We start from the raw sequence: 19,554 nt of genomic DNA, 5'->3' as shown, positions 1-19,554 counted from the left end.
ACACATAAGAAGTAAAATTTCTTTGTATTCAGTTATTTGTTCTATTGCCGATTGCATTCATTATTACAAAACGTATTTCAAATATTTGGACAAGGATAACTATTTTTCTTATTTTTCTTATATAAACGCATAATTACATACATAGAATATACAATATACCTTTTATTGTAAACTTTTTAACCCACCTTTCTTAGTAGAAACTCTACTTCCTCACACATCATAAGCCATTTTTTAACGGCGGATTTAAATCCCCATCTTTTTTCCGAGTTTGCTACATTACTCGGCAACATGCTAAACAATTTAGGCCCTAAGTAATTGTATGACTGTCGATAAATTTCGGTCGTCGGCCTAGGTATATGGAAGTTTCTCCAAGCTCTAATGTCATAGTTTTGTGGTCGGGCCTTTTCACCACTACGGTTATAGAATATTCTAAGGACTTTATAAATGAATAAATGCCTTAGTGGGAGGACATCTAATTTTTTGAATAGAGGAAATGAGTGGCTTTTCCTATACGATCGTGTTATAACCCTGATAACCCTTTTTTGCGCCACTATCAATGGTTTAATGTTGATAAAATATGCTCCACCCCAGCAGGCTATTCCGTATTGCAATCTTGAATTAACGAGAGCATAATATACCATTTTTAACACTGATTCAGGGCATATGTATCTGAGGAAGTAGAATTTTCTTACAATAGTAATCATTTCTGATTTTAATTTATTTATGTGAGACTTCCATTTACAATTTTGGTCAAAATATATACCTAAATATTTTATGTGACTAACCTGTTCGATCAAAATACATTTATCACAGGAAGTAACATTATCTTTTATACAATTTGCACATTGATAGTATAGTTTACTTTTGTTTGAGGTAGATTTACTCATGCTAAACATAATATATTTCGTTTTTTCACTTAACAACATATAATTAGCCGAAAACCACATATTGAGTGTTAATAGATCACTTTGTATGTGTTCATATAGATCATCAACACTATTAACAGAGTAACTTAGTGCAGTGTCATCTGCGAATGACGTTAATTGACCTTTAAACCTGCCAGCACATAAATTGTTTACATATATTAAAAACAGTATGGGTCCCAACACAGAACCCTGTGGGACACCACAGGTGAGTCGAATCTTTTCACTGTAGCAATTTTTGAGACGCACACATTGATCTCGATCACAAAGATAACTTTGAAACCAATCATATGCGGTTCCACGTATACCCGCTTCCCATAATCGATTCATTAGTATGTTATGATTAATGGAGTCAAAGGCTTTGGTAATGTCTACAAATAAGCCAGCAACTCTACAGTTCTTATTCAGTCCGTCGTTCAGCTCTGAACAGAATTTTAATAATGCATCCTCTGTACTCTTACCACTCATAAATCCAAATTGGTTTTTATTGAAAAAACTATGCTGATTTAGAAATTTAAGAAGTCTGACTTTAACAACTTTTTCTATTATTTTAGCAAATACAGATAATAGGGATATTGGTCTGTAATTATTTACGTTCATTTTATCACCTTTTTTAAAAATTGGTATCACTATTGCAGTTTTTAATTGTTTAGGAAATATTCCAGTATACATACTTAGATTAGCAATATGGGCAAGGACCTCCGAAATATTTGCATTTACTTCTTTTATAACTTGTGTGGAAATATTATCAACACCTTTAGATTTTTTAGACTTTAATTCCTTAATAATGCTGCTAATTTCTTTCGCATCAGTAGGAACAAAAAACAGTGAGTCAATTGAATTGGAGGTTGGGAATATTTCTTTGTATTTATTCGTATTACTTTCAAAATAATTGTTCTGGGTCAATTCTTGAATTACTTTACCATAATGTGAACTAAATTCGTTTACAATGTCCTGGCACTTAGTGACAACGATACCATTACTAGTTCTAATTTTTACACAATTCTCATTTCCTTGTTTTCCTCCCGTGAGTGAATCTAAAATGCGCCATTGAGCAGCGGTATTATTGACATTACTATCAAATAGGTCCCTGTAATACTTTTCTTTGCGCTTTTTAATATCATATTCTAATCTTTGCGTGTACGATACGTAGTACCTATTTAGCTTTTCATTTTCAGGGTGTTTCCTCATTTTTTTATACAGAAAATTTCGCCTAGAAATTCTCCCGCACAAAGCGTAACCCTAGTAGAAAAAATTGTGTTCTTTTGGTGTTCTTTATATGTTCATTCAGTGTTCAAGTGTTCTTTTGATGTTCTTTTGGTGTTCTTTTATGTTCACCAATTTCTTGGTGTGTTCTTTTGATGTTCAATTTATGTTCTTTTTATGTTCATCTCAGTGAACACAAAATGAACATTTTTCTTTATGTTCATTTTGTGTTCCCTTTGAGTTCATTTTATGTTCACCATGGTGAACACAATATGAACATTTTTTTATGCGTTCATTTTATGTTCACTTTGTGTTCATTTTATGTTCACCATGGTGAACACAAATTGAACATTTTTTTATATTTTCATTTTATGTTCACCATGGTGAACACAAATTGAACATTTTTTTATATGTTCATTTTATGTTCACTATGTTGAACACAAAATGAACATTTTTCTTTATGTTCATTTTGTGTTCCCTTTGAGTTCATTTTATGTTCACCATGGTGAACACAATATGAACATTTTTTTATGTGTTCATTTTATGTTCACTTTGTGTTCATTTTATGTTCACCATGGTGAACACAAATTGAACATTTTTTTATATGTTCATTTTATGTTCACCATGTTGAACACAAAATGAACATTTTTCTTTGTTGTTCTTTAAAATAAACCAGTATAAAAATTCTCATTCCTTGGAGGTGATTGTGGATAACTGCAGTTCATGTGTCATGACAAGTAGCTTTACATAAAACAAGTAATACAGATGATTTTGGAGACTTTGTCTACCAAAAATGAGTTTGAATTTCGCCATCTTGAAATCCACAAAACTGTATTTTTTAGCAGTTTTCCATAATATTTCTAGAAATTTAAAATAATGAATTTCCGGGAAAATTATCCCAAAATGAAGGCATATCATCATAAAATGGACATTGAACGATCCGAGAATGCAATCAAGGAACACCTGAAAACACTCTCAATATGTACTTTATTGCATACTAAACAGGGATAAGGCCTGAGCATTTGGCTTCTACTATTAAGTTCGTTTCTAATAAAAAAAGCAGGAAATAAAATGATTTGAAACTTATCCAAACACTGACATCTGATTCGCAAAGATGTGAAAGTGTTCATGGTAATGATGGGACTTCCGCGAAAGCTTTTTCTTTGTTGTTCAACAAAATGTTCTTTTTATGTTCATTTTGTGTTCTTTTGATGTTCAAAAAAGTGTTCATTTTGTGTTCAAATTATGTTCTTTTTATGTTCATAGGTGAGTGTTCATTTTGTGTTCTTTTTATGTTCTTTCTGTCACAAAACACATAAAAAGAACATAAAGTGAACATTCGGTGAACATAGAAGGAACACAATTTGAACATTAAATGAACATAAAAAGAACACTGAATGAACACACTTTTTTCTACTAGGGAAGTCATCCATGGCCTCTTCATTCCTCCCGATCTGTTACTGTCTGACACGTATTCAGCTTTTTCAATGCAGCATTTCAGTTTATTTATAAATATTTCATAGGCTTCATTGACATTTTGTTGTGAATAAACATCATTCCAGTCACATCTTAGCAAACTATTATTTAGATGGTTAAAGTTTATCCGGCAATGGCTTCGATAAACTCGTTCGTATATATTAATGGGTACATTAATATTTAAAGAACATGATACAGCATGATGGTCTGTTAAACCCCAATCGTCCGCTCTTCCCTCATACTTATAGTTATCTCTACTTCTGCAAAAAATGTGATCTATACATGTACTACCCGTTTTGCTAATTCTAGTTGGTACTCGAATAAGCTGGTCCAGTCCATGACTAGCCATAAGGGTTTGATATTCAAAGGAAATATCGTTGGGTTGTAATATACATAAATTAATATCACCAATTACAATTAAATTCCTCTCACTAGAGATGGTTAATACATTCTCCAATTCACTCAAAAAATGTTCAACAGGATTAAAATTAAGTCTATATACACCAATAATGCTTATCCAAGAAGAATCATTTATCCCTACTGATATTTTAACCATATCAGCAGTTTTTAATTCACCCAGATCAATAGAAGAACACTCATAAGTATCTGCTACATATGCAATAACTCCTCCAGCCCTATAGTTATTGTTACACACATCAAAACTCCGATAGCCAGTTATTTGATACATAGATACTTCAGTGTCATTGACCCAAATTTCTGTCAAAACAATTACAGCGGGTTTTATATCGAGATTAATTAGTTGAAATACAAATTTATCAAAATTAGCTCTTAGACTTCTTATATTTTGATGCAAGACAAGGAACCTGCCACCATTAAATCCATTATCATTAACAGTACTCTGCATTTTGTTAGTAAAGATAGGTTGAAGACATACATAACTCACTCACAGAATGCTTACAGTTTCTCCAGGTCATCAGAGGATTTCAGAGTGATTACTTGATCATTCTCCTTCTTCCTCATGAGTATTGTCCCATGCCTTAGCCATAAATATTTGTATCCCTTTTCTTTCTTCGCAAGACGCGCAGCAGCGAAGAGTCTCCTCCGACCTGGACTCAGGCTCTCGTTTATGTACACCGGAGTATCGGTCGCCAAGCCCAGGTGCCGTGTGGAGAAGGTCCTTTTCACTCGCCTCTTTTGAAGAATTTCTTCTTTTGTATACCTTCGGACGAATTTGACTATGATACCTCTCGTTCCGCCTTCGTGTCCCTTCTTTCCCAATCGGTGGCATGTGTTCACCATATCGTCGGTTATTTTAACACCAAGGGCGTCCCCCACACTTTTCACGATTTCTAAGGTATTTTCATTTGGTTGCTGGGGAATGCCGTGTATTTCAAGGTCATTAACGCGAGAATATTGCTCTTGGTCGTCTAACCTCTTTTCTAATTCACTCACTCGAGATTTTAAGCCAACATTTTCTTGCCTAAGTAAGTCTATTGTCGCTAAATATTCAGCAATCTGCGTTGAGTTTTCTTGAAGCACTTTAGTATTTTCATCTAATCTATTGTGCACAAACTCAATAGCCTTGTTCAAGTCCAATTCCATGCGTTTCCTGTCCTCTTTAGCTTCTTCTAGAAGGTTTATAATATGAGAGATACTAGCAGTGTCCGTATCCGTCAGTGGAACTACTGACATGCTCTTACGTTTTTCCGCAGCACAGGTAGGACAACGCCAACTTTGCTTTTCAGCGCCAATATACTCGATATCCTCTTTGGACAAGTGAACACAAGTAGCGTGACACTGAGTTTGACATTCACTGCAGGTAATCCTTAGCTGGCGCTTAAGAACATTCACATTACATACACTGCAATTAGCCATTTTAAACTGCGGTTTCCACTTAATATTAGTAACTCGAGCTTCTAAATTGAGTAGGAAGTTATCCTCGTAATTGAATGCACTTATACTCTGGACGCAACTGAACACATCACTAAGGCACCTGCCTGTCTCGAGCGAAGCACCAGCCCACGTCTGTCTCGCGTGGAAGCTCAACCATGACCTGACTTATATTTGCATTTTCTGCGTATTTTCGAAATAAATTAGATGATTTGAGTAGTTTTATTAATATATTATTAAAATTAAGTCAATTGAAATGAATTCCGTGAAAAAAAGGTTTTAGTACGTAAATTCCGCTCTTTTGGAACGTAACCCCTAATTAGTATGGAAGTCAATGGTTCGACTTTCGTACAATTCGACTTTCGTACAAGTTTTCGATAACGCATTGTGTACGAAAGTCGGGGACCGCCTGTATTCGGGATAAATCCATCGTGGAACAGTAATCCAAATACGAGGCCAATGGATGGGAAACATGTACTATATATGAGTTACTTATATTCTGCAGTTGAACATACTTGTAGCTTTGGTACAGCTGAGAAGCACACAGTCCCTCAAATGTCTTCTTCAATGTCTTGAGCTTATGGACATTGAGCACACTAACCTTTGACCTTACATTATCCTCGAAGACGAGCCATTTACACCAGTTGAGTGAAGAGGCTAGATCTATGTAGAGGAAATACAGGTAGTGCGATAATGCATCCCTAATCCCAAACCAACACTTCAGTTCACGTTGTATCCGTAACTTCTTGGCCGCTTCCACAGCTACCCTCGCTGATTTAGACGTTTGATTTGCATTACATATTGACGTATTTTGGAATCACTCCTAATTTTAGGCACTGGTTATTGAAAGTGGCTAATCTTCGCAATGAACGCATTGCTGCGATTGTCTGGTATGACAAATAGCGTTGCAAATTTTTATGATTGACTTTTATCTTGCAGACACCAAGATAGTAAGGTATGTTTGCAATATTCTCTGTGTTTTTTTTATGCAGAACAAGCATGCAAGAGAAAACGAGGTGAAATGAAGCGTGTAGAAATGACGAGGCGTCGCTTTATTATAAAACAATACTGTTACTGTTCCAATTATCGGTGGATATGCGTACCCGTGGTTGAGAGTCTGGAATTCCGTGTGGTGGCTCTACAATTTTTGTGAACTCATGTGCGCCTGCCTTAAAAGATTTTGACGATGGCTGCACTCGATTTTCGCTGTCCATGGGATTAATCTGTATCCTATTAACTTCCTCCAATCTTTTTTGAAAATATATCTGGGTCTTTCAATTCCTCTTCCTTTTTGACATCGTCAGCACCCCCCATGTGTTCAACAGTATTTGGCGACATATGGTGGAACTGCATACATAATAAAATGAAAAACTTATTGTACCGTCCACTGGTTTTATTAATAATAACAATACGCGTTTCGACGCTTGCGTCATCATCGGGTAAAAAAATATCTCTTGATATTTTTTTTGACCCGATGACGACGCTAAGCGTCGAATCGCGTTGTTATTATTAATAAACCAGTGGACATTACTACAAGTTTTTCATTTTATTCGGCACCCCTCATGTCAAGCATCTGACTCGGCTGAGTATTTCGCTTACGCTGGCCCTGATAAAATATATAAAACTCCCAAATTATAAAGCGAAGAAATCTTCAGCCTGTTATCGGAAGTAAATATATTCTTAAAAAAGAAGCTAGCATTGGAGTAGGGTAGGTGGGAAGGAGATGGTATTAGACTGTCGGAGAGGCGTTAGCTCGCTATAGCCATTAGCGACTCAATGTCACCTCTGACGGACAGAGACGAATGCGCTCTTCAAAGCTCCCAAGAATAGGCCGAATTATCCCCCGAAAAAGTTTTTCTATCACCGAGATTCCAATCGGGGCCATTAGCAAGGTTATCCTGCTCTCTGACTACCGCACTAATCCAAATACCGTAATTAGCGCGCAATCGAGCCCACCAACTTTTTGTTACCAGACTGCTAAAATGAGGGAGTATGATTTTCTTTTGGTTCCTATGTGCATAAAAAGATTTATTCCATTGAAGTCACTCAAGGGTATGGCTGCTTTTGACTCACAAATTTTCGTTAAAATTTTTAAATTTCAATAAGTGTTCTTATGGTGTATTCATGTAAATGTGGCTGCGGTATATACTCTGGAATTAGTACATTTTTAATATATTGCGTCTAAATACGAAACGGCTCCGCTAATTTTTTATCCTTACCGGTATACTGGCTTCAACTTAAATATGCAATGAGTGGTGGTAGACTTCAAGGAGTTCTCCAGTAATTCCAGGTTTGGAGAATATTGATGATCGCCTGCGCGTTCAAATAATACATAGGCACGACGCGACGGTCATGAATTACTTACATATTGTCGTGCTTTTCAAATTTATCATCAGTGTAAGACTTTCTGTAAACTCGCGAACTAGCTGACTTAAATTGATCAGAGCCCTTGTGGATGATGTCCCCATTGGAAACTAAAGTCACAATAGGGAAATTGCATACTTTTTATAAACAGTATGCTGATATACTACAGTAAATACTTAGTACCGCAATATACTTTTTTCCGCTTAAAATTCAGTTTATACACTAGAAAATGACTCCCAAAAGTCTCCCGAGTTTCGCGGGCTAAAAAATACCGCCCCCACTAATCTTAGGCCGTGACGTCATAGTTCAGTAGGAGTCCAAGATCCAAGCCCAGTAACTGCAGGTTTGGAAGAGTCACGTTGCGTTTAAAGGAGAACATGGCTGAAATAAGGAAATATTACAAGTGGTGCATTGTTCCTCTGTGCAATCACACCCCAGAAAAAATTTTCGTCTGCATTCCCACGAAGGAAATTAGAAGAAAAGCCTCGATGCATGCCGTCTGTCGGGATGAGCGTTACGGAAAAATAAAGAGTATAATAAACGAAATGATAAACCCGTGTGCTATGTGAGCGAAGATAACTTTAATATAAATAATATTTCATCGGCTGAATAACTTGAAACAGATTTTTCGATAATTCGGCCGCCGTAGAATAAAAACTCAACTTCTCAACAAAAATTCAGATAGGTGTTTCTCGATGGTTACGATGGACTCAAATTATTTATGGCACTTGTTCAATTTCAGTTACGGAAGGACATAGAAAATTCGTAAAATGTTTAAAGTCAAGGGAGGAAATATGAAAATAAACGTTGATCCTCATGCATTCGTGTGCCAGCCAAGAAGACAGCGTTTTCTTCTACTGTCGGCGTCAAAATGATGTGCCGCTGTACTTTGCAAATTTATATCCTGGCTTCACTGCATGCTATAATTATGAACTGTACGTCATTTTAAAGGAAATTTTATCCTAAATTCTGATTTATTTTATTACAAAAAAATTCAAAAATGTAGACACGGCCAGTGCAATAAATGACTCCGCGTACCGAAAAATTAGCCGTTTTGTCAACTTCATGAACTTTGCAACTCAACCTAGGGAAAACTACTACGTCTACAGCATTCATCTTCCACATTAATTTACACTCATCAGTGCGGATTAATAAAATGGCTTTTGGGTATTTTTAGAACTTATATTTTGTTATAAATTAATGACAATATTTAAACATTATCTTGTCCCATAGTTTACCCCGAAAGATAAAGGAAGTTGTAGATGGAAAAGGAATGGAATCTAGAGGTGGTCACAAAAAATGAATCGCAGCATTCTTTGATTTTATTCTACGCCGTTGCTTGCTTTTCAGAAAAAGTTGAGTCACAAGAGGAATGTTCCGCGGCCCTTGATTTGGAAACTGTGGAGATAGAGGAAGACGTGTGGATCAGCAATTTCCATTTAGTTGGTTGTCAGGATAAACCAAGGATCCATTGAAAGGTTGTCAGGCCATCGTATAAAGTAGGACCAGTAGGACTGATGTGCACCACAGGGGAAATGGGGTGTTTGAGGGAAAGTCAAACCCAAAGTTGCCCAAAGAATGTGCAGTTCTATGCTGCTCTTTCCCCAGTTAAAACCAAATAGAAATTGGATTGGGATGATATTTTCACCACGGGTTCCAGTGATGGTGAGAGTGCAGGTGATCACGGTCATCGTCGAAGGTCATCCCTCTAGGATTTCCGATACGGAATTTTTAAGTGACAACCGATCGCAATGACGATGAGCTCGCCTTTAGAGTAGGTTTCAGATATATCGTGAGAAAAGCTCCCAAAATGTATTAAAGACTCTGCTTGGATAATATTCACATTTTAATGCTACTTTAGGAAGGATTTCATTACAAAAGTAACTTATTAACACCTGAAGACGTTGTGTTTATTATATTGATCAAAGTGCGATGGACCGATTCTTTCTGCAGAATAGGAAGTGGCTTCGGGGTTTTTGAGTCACAAGATGGTAGATTGTGTTGGAAGTTCGTCTATAATATCGCTACTAAATTGAAACATTGACAGTCTGGCTTCCTCAGAGCTTCCTGTCGCCCTCCAGGCAAGGTATTTTTAAGTTGAAAGTGTCATCGACAGCTTCGAGGTGGAAATAAGTTCACCATAAGACTCTCTACCGGATTGCCAAAAGAATACACATTTCACATGAGTATACGCTTTCGTCAATATTATACTCGAGTCTCACTTTGTTATGAACTATAAAACATTTCAGATGCACATCAGCTACCTTTCCATTTCTCGGCATCGACTTTCGGCGCCGACGAAGTCTACAGTTTCTCTAAAATACCCTGTTATCATGATGGAATCAGTAACAGGAAGCTTTCTAGGATCAGCCTAGGAATAACCATATTCCTTCATCTTTACGCAATCTATCGCTTTCAATGGAGGAGAAATAGATCAAATAATAGCCCTGAAGTCACAATGAACAACTCCGATACGTCTGCACTTCAATAAATGAATCATGACCACGCCGTCGCTTGTATTCAAGGATGCAACCTCTGCTATGGCCGTGCCGCCGCGCCTCCTCGTACTGAACTATGACGTCACTTTTCTACCAACCAATCATCGGGCGTTTTCGATTCTCACTTGCATTTGAAAATTCTCGTGAACTTTGATGCATTAAATATCGCAAACCACGTCATAAAATAATAAAAAAATTAACTGCAAAATTAATTTATTAGAATTGGAACTGATATAGTAATCAACCATGCCTGCAATGCGACTTATTGTACTAAATTCATGCCATGAACCACAAAAGTGGAAAATCTTTCACTTAACGGTGCAATTAGCGAATGAAGTAAAAGGAGGAAATTTTAATTTTTAAATAGGTTCACCTGTAATTATAAAACCTACCGATATTGACTGGTTAAGTCTTGTCAATAAATCAGCAGAACCAGTTATTCAGAAGCTTTAGTATCTCAAAAAGTCACGAAGTATTTCTAACGTAAAATAATTTTACTCCCTGACCTGAAATCCAATTTATTACAGCCAAAACATTTGGCTGAATGTTAAATAGGTTTACAAAAAATTTTCTCCTCAGGATAAATTAGCAAACGCAAAGCATGATCATTTCCACATAATCAGTAAAACGAGACTAACACCAATTAATTCAATCGCCGATAAACAGTAAAAATAGCTGTAAGTCCTTTAAAGATGATGTTCGTTCGAATTCCAGATGGCCATGATGGATGAACTAATAAAATTCTGAAAATACACTTTATACAACTAGATTGGTCCAAACCCCAACGAGCGTTGAGGAAGATGTTGAGCGGTTGCAGTTCCATCACCGACCCGCTGACACGTATTATCTTTGCTTGATATTCCTAGTTAAATGGAATTTACCGTCATAAATTATCACAATTTTGTACAATACACTTGTTTCATGCCGTGTTCGGAATAATTGTTATATTTGCTTGATATTCCTAGTGAGACAGAGTTCTACCGTCATAAATAATCACGGTGTTATACAATATATTGGCACGGATTTTGATCGAGTTCACGGACAGCTAAAGCGTGATGTGTAATACTGTAAATACTGTGAAATACTTTCTAAAAGACCGAATGGGAGAGGTAACATCCCGTATATTTAATTTAAAATAGTGTTCATGCATTTCAAATTAACTCACTCAATATTTTGTATTATTATGTAACTAGTATGATAGTCTGAGAATACTCAAACTGATTTCAGTTAAACAATAATAATATCTTATTATATGTTACAATTATAACAGAAAATTGTTTTATATTACAATTATTAATTAGATTAATCACTCTTTTCATTTTTCTGAGGAAGCAGGACAAAAGGCATTTTATCAAAACTTCCACGCAGCATGCTGCGTTAGGGCTCTCGGAGGTATGGCCGATACACTTCCCAAATGATCGGATGGCGCATGCGCAATCGTCCACCTGCCACCGTGCGCTTAAATCCGACTCGAAGTGGCCCGTGAACGCTGAGAAACTGGTATCTTGAACGCGTAAAGAGTTCTCGGGATCGAAGCCGAATCTGTAACTGCATTACTGCTGACGTTTCGATGTCCGACTCGGCTATTGTCCTCAGGTCTGAGTTTCAAGTGAGAATTTTCCTTTGCTTGTATACAGTATAGTGCGGCACGTCTAACATATACATATATACCTCTATAGAGGAACCTCAAGGAACACCAGCGCCTCCTTCGCTTACCTAAGGGAACCGGAAGTGAGCCATCTCAAAGCATTAGTTGGAATGCAGAAATCCAGTCCGACGACACCAAGATTATCTGCCGATTCAACGGCTTTTGAGATCGACTTATTAAAGAGCCCATTGAAATTATGGCCCAGATAGAGATTCCGGTTGTGCGTTGAGTAATATGTACTTGGAAATTCGTGTTTAAAACCATTGAAAAGGCTTTGCGGAATCATCACCAACACGCCGGCCAATCAGAGCGCGCTGTTGACGACAGCCAATCAGGAGTCACCTGACCATCAGAGTGAATGTATATAGGCAAGGGAAAATTTCATAGCCCTGAGGAAGATGGCCGATTCGGACATCGAAACGTCGGCAATAATGCAGTTCCTGACCCGGTGGCGGAGACCGAGAAGTTTTCACGCCGCCGTCAATTCGCCGGGAAAACACCAAATCTTTCTTTGATATCTGGTTTGATATAACGATTCCGAGTGTGGGCGTATGACCCATAGAAGGCGAAACGGGGCGTGGAACTTTTAAGAGGCCTAATCAAGACTCGTGGAAAAGTATCGTCGATGAAAAACTGACTAACTGGCAATTTTAGCTTACCATCTTAATCATTCGACCATTAGTTTACTTCCCCCTTCATAATGTATGGGATTTGTATTTAGCGGTCAATAGATAAGGATACCCACATTCCTAAGGTTGCGCCAATGGTGGAATCTCTGACAAATATTAATTTCTCTGACGAAATATCCCTGCTGAGTGATCAAAACATTGCTCTACTGGAGCGATAATCATAGATCAGTTGCAAAAATAGCTTTGCGCTTGATCTTGTTTACTCTCTGATCGCGGTCATCGTTTGACACTGAGAGATAAAATGGAAATGTTTTACAGATTATTGCGCTTGCTCTCGTCAATGATTAGCTTTCGCTTCTAAATGCTTAAAAAATAGATCTTTCATCTGTGCGGTACACTAGCAATGCATCGCAATTGCTCTCATCCCCTTCAAAGCTGCGTCATTCGTCAGTCCTCCTGATTTATAATCTTTACTTTGCCCTCTACCATTTCTGTTACTATCTCATGCAAAAAATTGCCATTATTCTGTGTAAATTGCGTTTTTCAATAACCTTCTAATGATGGCTATCATCTGAGGCTTACGCTGCTGTTTAAAGTTATGGATTCTGGCGGGTGGCTATTTCCCGTAGAAGGTATTTTTACTCATCGTTCATATAATGAAATTGACTTAAGTATTACAAATTCACTGAAGTTTTATAGATGATGATTACATTGGCTACGTTTTCCATGCTCTATATCAACATAAACGAAGCACTATTTCCGTTTCTTTAATTATATTTCGCGTGCTTTGTCGCACTGGTTACACAATTACGCCGATCATGTATAATAAGTATGAGTTTTGTATATTCAATATTTAACGATGTCGAAAAAAGCAATTGATTGTGTGATATCAATGTAAGAGAGTATTTATGACGATATATGATCCATTGGAAGTGAGTGGATTAATACTTACGGCAATGTGAAGAAGAAAATCCAAGTATAAGGGATGTTCACGCTAAACCTATGAATATGAAAATTTAATAAAAGAGCAACCACAGTGGTTAAATGAGAAAAAAATACGTTATAGAATCGTAAAAACTAATAGAAATCCCATTCCAAATGCCGATGTCTGCAGTAGATGTTAATCGGAATGTAAAATCAGGCATGTAAAGGTAGCAGAAGCATGCAAAGTTTATTTCCTCTACAAGTTGGTGAATGTGCGAGGGCTGTTTTTTTCTACATCCGATCGCTCAGCAAAAACACCAAACAAGCTACCGGCGGAGACTGCTCGGATAGGGCAACTTCACGTCCTCCGCACCACACGCTCGAGTCATTTCTGACCGTAAGTTGTTTCTTTAAGCTTAAGGTTAGTGGCAATCTCATTAACTACTCTGTCTCAATTGATTCTCCCGCCAAGTGTGCACTGCAGAGCGATAGCCAGAAAACTCGCCGAACGGCCTCAGCATTGACTTGCCTTAACTTTTATTCCAATAAGAGAGAGTTTTAACGTCAATGCTGCTGCTCAAAGTGAAATATTACGTCCAATTCCATTAGAAACAAAAGAGGAGACATGCTGACTTTAGGAAATGTTCTGATCCATGACAACGCCCGTCATATCAGCGCTGATGTAGCCCAACTGCTCCTTGAGCAGTTACAATGGGACATTTTCGATCACCCGCCGAGCAATGGCGACATACGTAGTAACGTGTGACTTTCATCTTTACGCTGTGATGAAAATGTGGCTAGGATGGAAGCGTTTTCAAACGAGCTATGAGCTTCAGAACTAAGGCAAAATTCATTGGAGGTCACTGGCGGCAACACCTTCTGAAGTGGGTATAGTATAACTTATCCACAGGCACGACCAATTCCTAAATCGTCGAGGTAATTATGTCGAAAGGACACCACAAGTGTGATCAATATTTAGCAATTAAATAATTTTTAGTCAATCACTTCGTATTCTGTTCATGACCCCTCGTAGGTTGAAAAAATCCGTCATCGTATCAAAAAAATATTGGCGAAATCTTCCCGCATCCTCTATAAATTAATGAAAACTTATCGATGTTGACCCAATCACCTGATGGAAACAAATTCCGCAATATTCGTTTCGTAAAGGGTCCCTCCGGAACCTCACCCCACGTAATCCAATCGGTATTTAACGTCTTCATCGATTGGCTGACTTTTTGAATGCCAAATGATCTAACTGCTTGGAGTTACCAAGTGCCTATCCAATCGGTTTCAACGCATTACTGCTATTCTCAAGCATCCTCTGGCGAATAGGAGAGGTTTCCGAGAGTTTCATAAACTTCCCCCTGAAACTACAGAGACTCAACATCTTTCCAAGAAAGTGTGGAAATAAGAAAGCTCTACGCGTGTTAAATAGGGCAAAGAAAACAATTACCCCAAATTTTCCAGGAAAAGCAAATTTACGTCAATTTCTAAAATACTCGTAACTTTCGAATTGTGGCTCTTCCTAAAAAATATGTATTGAATGGTAAATTTAGTCGAACCTTTATAAGTGAGAGTTCAAGGTACCGGCATTTTTTTTCGCTTGTAGGGGTTTCTCACTCACCCAATTTCTCACTGACAAAGGTTACGGAGAGACCTATCTCACTTACAGAGGTACAAATTAGAAAGTAGGGTAGGGTTAGTGATAGGTGCAACATGTTAACTTCTGAAATTTTAGAAGTAAGGAAATAAAACTTTGTAAGGTCAGGTGACGATGTAACCAAGTTACGAAACCCGGGTCGTGCCCATAATTAAATAACAGTGAACCTTACAAAGTTTTATTTCCTTACTTCCAATATGGAGAGGTTTCACAAAGTGAAGCCTGAAGTTATTAGTTATATTCTGAAATTTTCTTCGAAAGAAATCTATCTTCCTCTTAACTTCCGTCAAAGTGTATGTTAGGAATTTATAGGCGTATTAATCTCTTGAATAGCGTATACCCCTCAAGTGAACGTTAACTGAAATGTATAAAAATCAAAAGGATGAGTGTGACATATGTTTCCCGTCATTCCGAATTGAGGTGAACAGCGAGCGCATATTTCCCCGGTTGAAGTCGGCCAAAAATCTCTCTCTCATATATAGGTTCCAAGATTCTCACTTACAGAGGCTTTTAAGGGTAAAAATGACGGGACCTGGCTATGAGTCTTACTCATATAGGCTTATTTTTTTTATCCAGTTCTCGCTTCTCAATGTTTGAATGTATGTTGGTACATATTTTGAAATCACGATTGTGACGTTCAAGCTATTGGGGTAGCCAGGAATTTCGTTCGAGGGGAGGAAAGTCAAAAAACCAGAGACGAAAAGTTTTGTAAAACAGGGTACTAAGTAGACGGTTTTAAACTAATTTAAACACTTTTCATAATCTAAACACCTTCATTTGTCAAAGAAATCTTTTGTAAATTCATGATTTTTCAATATTTTGTTTTCTTTTATGAAGGTAAGTAATTGTGCTTTCATATTTCGGGGAATGGTGGGGGGGGGGGTCCGGTCTCCCCGGACCTCCTCCCCCTTCGCTACGTCACTGGTTCAAGCGTTTAATTTTTCCAAAATGCCAACAAAACAACCTACTGATAATTGAAACAGCAGTAGTATTCTTCAACAATTTTTTATTCTTCCCCGACCGGTTTCAATGCTTACGCATCATTATCAAGAGCTGTCTGATGCGTAAGCATTGACACCGGTCGAGGAAATCGAAAAAATCCATGGACTTCCACTAAGTCAACTCGTCAACAATCAGTTTAAAAGAACCTACTCCTATGGGCCTAACCAAGGAATATATGTTTTATGTTTATTCATGCATCCAACGTATATATATTTAAGAGATTCTCCAATACTCACTGTTCAGAGGGTTTTCCACGAATTCATACGTATTCCCGAAGAGTGGCACTATCTTCGGGCCTGGTAACTCACTCATGAGGTGGCAGAAGCGTGAATGCTTCGAATACCATTGCTGAAGCGGGGACACGAGAAGGATCCACACCAATATGACGATCAGGAGGGCCACCAGCACCTCGGTGACGGAGTACATCTTAACCTCGCTCCTCAGCGGAAGTCACTGCTAGCGATCTGCGAGTGCATCGGGCAATCGTGGATGCTAGTAGGAGGGGATTGTGGGAAGGGTATCGAGGAATCGGGATTTATTGCTTCCTAGATAAGAGCCTGGCAGATTGTAAGCAATACTGTGTTGCTATTGAATTGATTCCACTGTTGTGAAGTATATCTTAGTTGCCATTGGGGGGAGAGAATATTTAATCTCTTACGTAGTATTACATTGGTTTCTCTTTTCTTCCTATCTCATCCTTGTTCCTTTATGATTATCTTTCCCGGTATAAGAATAGACTTGTGGTCTTCCTCTGAATGGCTTCTTGGATTTTTCTTTCATTAAGTTTCTCTCGTCATTTCATTGTTTGATGATGAGGGCAATTGGGGGCAACGGTGATTCAAAGTGCAGCTTTAAGGTCAGAGCCGATTACGATGCTGACGTAGGTGATTCATTTCCTGACTCTCCCATGCTGTCATCACTCATACCGTGTTGCTATGCTTCCGTCTATTGCTAAGTAATACCATAGAGTAAGAATATACTTACTCTATGGTAATACATTTTATAGTAAGGTTATTCCTGAAGTTTGTTACACATCTCCTGCTTACTCAAGTGTAGGAAGCTCTATCGAAGCTCCAAGGAACACGCATCGTGATAAATATAATGTTCACTGTATAATTCTTATTTAGAGCGTGTATGAACTTTTTCCCATGTTCATATTATTTCTATATGGAGATATTGATGGTGTTTGTTTTTAATTTGATTTTTTGTTGTGAAAAATACTTAGCTATATTTATTTGCTGATGGACAATATGATGAATTTGAAAAGTGAATGGTTCTGTAAAGATTATTCTAATTTGCGATTTTAATAGCTCCATTAAAACAAAACAATTTGTTGACATTAAACTGAATGATTTTCATCTTTGTTGCCTAATATGAGGCGGCCTATGATAGCGATATTTAGGACATAGCAGTGATGATATAATAAGTTGTTGACAGTAATTTCTTCACATTTGTGCTAGTTTGTGATCTTTCAGGCAAGTCAGTACGTAATGATTCTATTTCCTTGTACCGAAAAAATATGAATCCTTTGATGATATACGTTGGTATTTCTCAGCTTGGGGAAAGTATTTTATCATTCATGAAGGGGCGATGAAAGTGTGGTGGATTAGGATAATTTTGGGCCAGGTATCTTAGACGCGGAAATCAAAAGAGCCCTTAGAGATATGAAGGGTTGGAAAGCAGAGGGCGTAGATACCTGAATAATCAAGCGCTGTGTGGTAGGAGAAGTATTTTCGAACTGATGCGCAGGATCTATCTTCTTCTTCATTCCAGTATTAGGCTTAAGCCTGTCCCGGCTCGCGCAGGATTTATGAGGAAAGGTATTTGCCGGAGAATTTCGTGAAGAAATTTCTCATTCCACTGCCGAAAATGAAGAAAGCTAAAGAATGCGGATACTTAGGTCTATTAGTGTAACATCGCATGCGGCGAAAGTGATACTGAGTATTTTAACTAGACGTACGTTGGCGAGGAAAACGAGTATTTGATCGATGATCAGTTTGGTTTTAGAAGAGGGAATTCAACCCGTGATGCAATTGCCGTAATTAGGAGCTTATAGAACATATCCAGTGTGTGTTTTTCTACTTCGTGGATTTTGAAAAAGCATTCGATAGAGTGGACTGGGTTATGCTAGCGGAAATTCTAAGGATAAAAGTCGCAGATTGGAGGGATAAGCGACTCATTCGTTTTCCCAGGCCCAGATTGCGCAATGGAATCAGAGAACCAACGTGGGCTAGCATTGGCCGAGGAGTGAATCAAGGTTGCCCACAGTACTATCGCCATTGCTTAGTAACGATTAGTTTGAGGAGGTGGTAATACAGGCGTGGAATTATTTGGAAGCAGGAGTTAAAGGGGGAGAAATGATCTTTAAATCAATGAAGTTTATGAATCAGGCGTTGATCAGTCAGACTGTCAGAAGGCAACTGGCTCTATTTGAGACTAGTTTTTCGAGGAATGATGATTAAAGGCGAGAAGACCATATTTAACTGAGCAAACCAGGAATGTGTGGCTCAAGATAAAACTATGTTTGCAAAAACTTGAGCAGATGGAGGAATTCAGACATTTCGGCAGCACAGAAAAGGAAAGCGGATACGGCAGCAAGGACATCAGGAAGAGAATTACGTTAGCAAAGGCAGCGTTCATGAAGCAAAAAGAGCTGATGAGAGGATTGCTACGTAAGAGTTTAAAGAGGAGGCAAGTGAAAAGTTTGCCTCTAATGTAGAACAGAAAAATAAATTATTTGGTCTAGGACAAGTCTTTTGGGACAGATTTGTGGTTATAAAATGAAACATTTCAAGTTAGGCAGTAGGGCGTTTAAAAAATATACTATAATTTCAATTGATGATTGCATATTGTGTATAGTTTACCCTCATTATAACAAAAGAAAATAAACGATACAGCCCACAAGCATACAGATTGTTTTATCGGATACGAACATTCATAATAATTAGCTTTTATGTGACAAGATAAAGAAATAAATAAACGAAAAGAAACCGAGCAAAGAAAATATGTATTATAAACATTGAAGCAGCCAAACACATTTACGGTAAACATTGGCAGAAAATTGTTAACATCAACATCAATATTACTGCAATTTTAATGATCTTACTTTACATCTGATCACTTATTAGTAGCTTAAAACAGTAATTTTCCATTATTTTTTTATACGCGGGCGTTTTTCTCCTTCAACATTTTACTCTCGTTGGTTTCGTAGCTGCTCCTTAAATTATAATAAAAATCTTCCTCATATGACAATAATGATTTAAATTGTGATAAAGTAGCCCATACATGTATATTATATTGCCAATTGATAATTACTCAGGACTTTTTATCTGGTTCGTGCCCATTCCTTTGACCAAACATTAAAATAAATTTG

At 37.5% G+C, this 19,554-nt stretch overlaps 1 protein-coding gene across 4 annotated transcripts in view; it reads right to left on the bottom strand.

Moving 5' to 3' along the window:
• LOC124153509 (cytochrome P450 4C1-like) overlaps positions 1–16,693 on the bottom strand; it is a 35,208-nt gene extending 18,515 nt beyond the window's left edge. For 2 of the 4 annotated variants that reach the window (XM_046526715.1, XM_046526717.1), the window contains exon 1: positions 16,418–16,683. In XM_046526715.1, the coding sequence (XP_046382671.1) occupies positions 16,418–16,607 (190 nt within the window). In that variant the 5' untranslated portion in view covers positions 16,608–16,683. Of the gene's footprint in view, positions 1–16,417 lie in introns of all 4 variants that reach the window. The other 2 variants (XM_046526718.1, XM_046526716.1) reach the window with 2 other exon arrangements.
• Positions 16,694–19,554: the final 2,861 nt, after the last annotated feature.

The sequence above is a fragment of the Ischnura elegans genome, chromosome 2 (assembly GCF_921293095.1).
Source record: "Ischnura elegans chromosome 2, ioIscEleg1.1, whole genome shotgun sequence".
Classification (NCBI taxonomy): Eukaryota; Metazoa; Arthropoda; class Insecta; order Odonata; family Coenagrionidae; genus Ischnura; species Ischnura elegans.
Note: the sequence above shows the minus strand (reverse complement) of the source record. Positions and strands in the feature narration are given on the sequence as shown.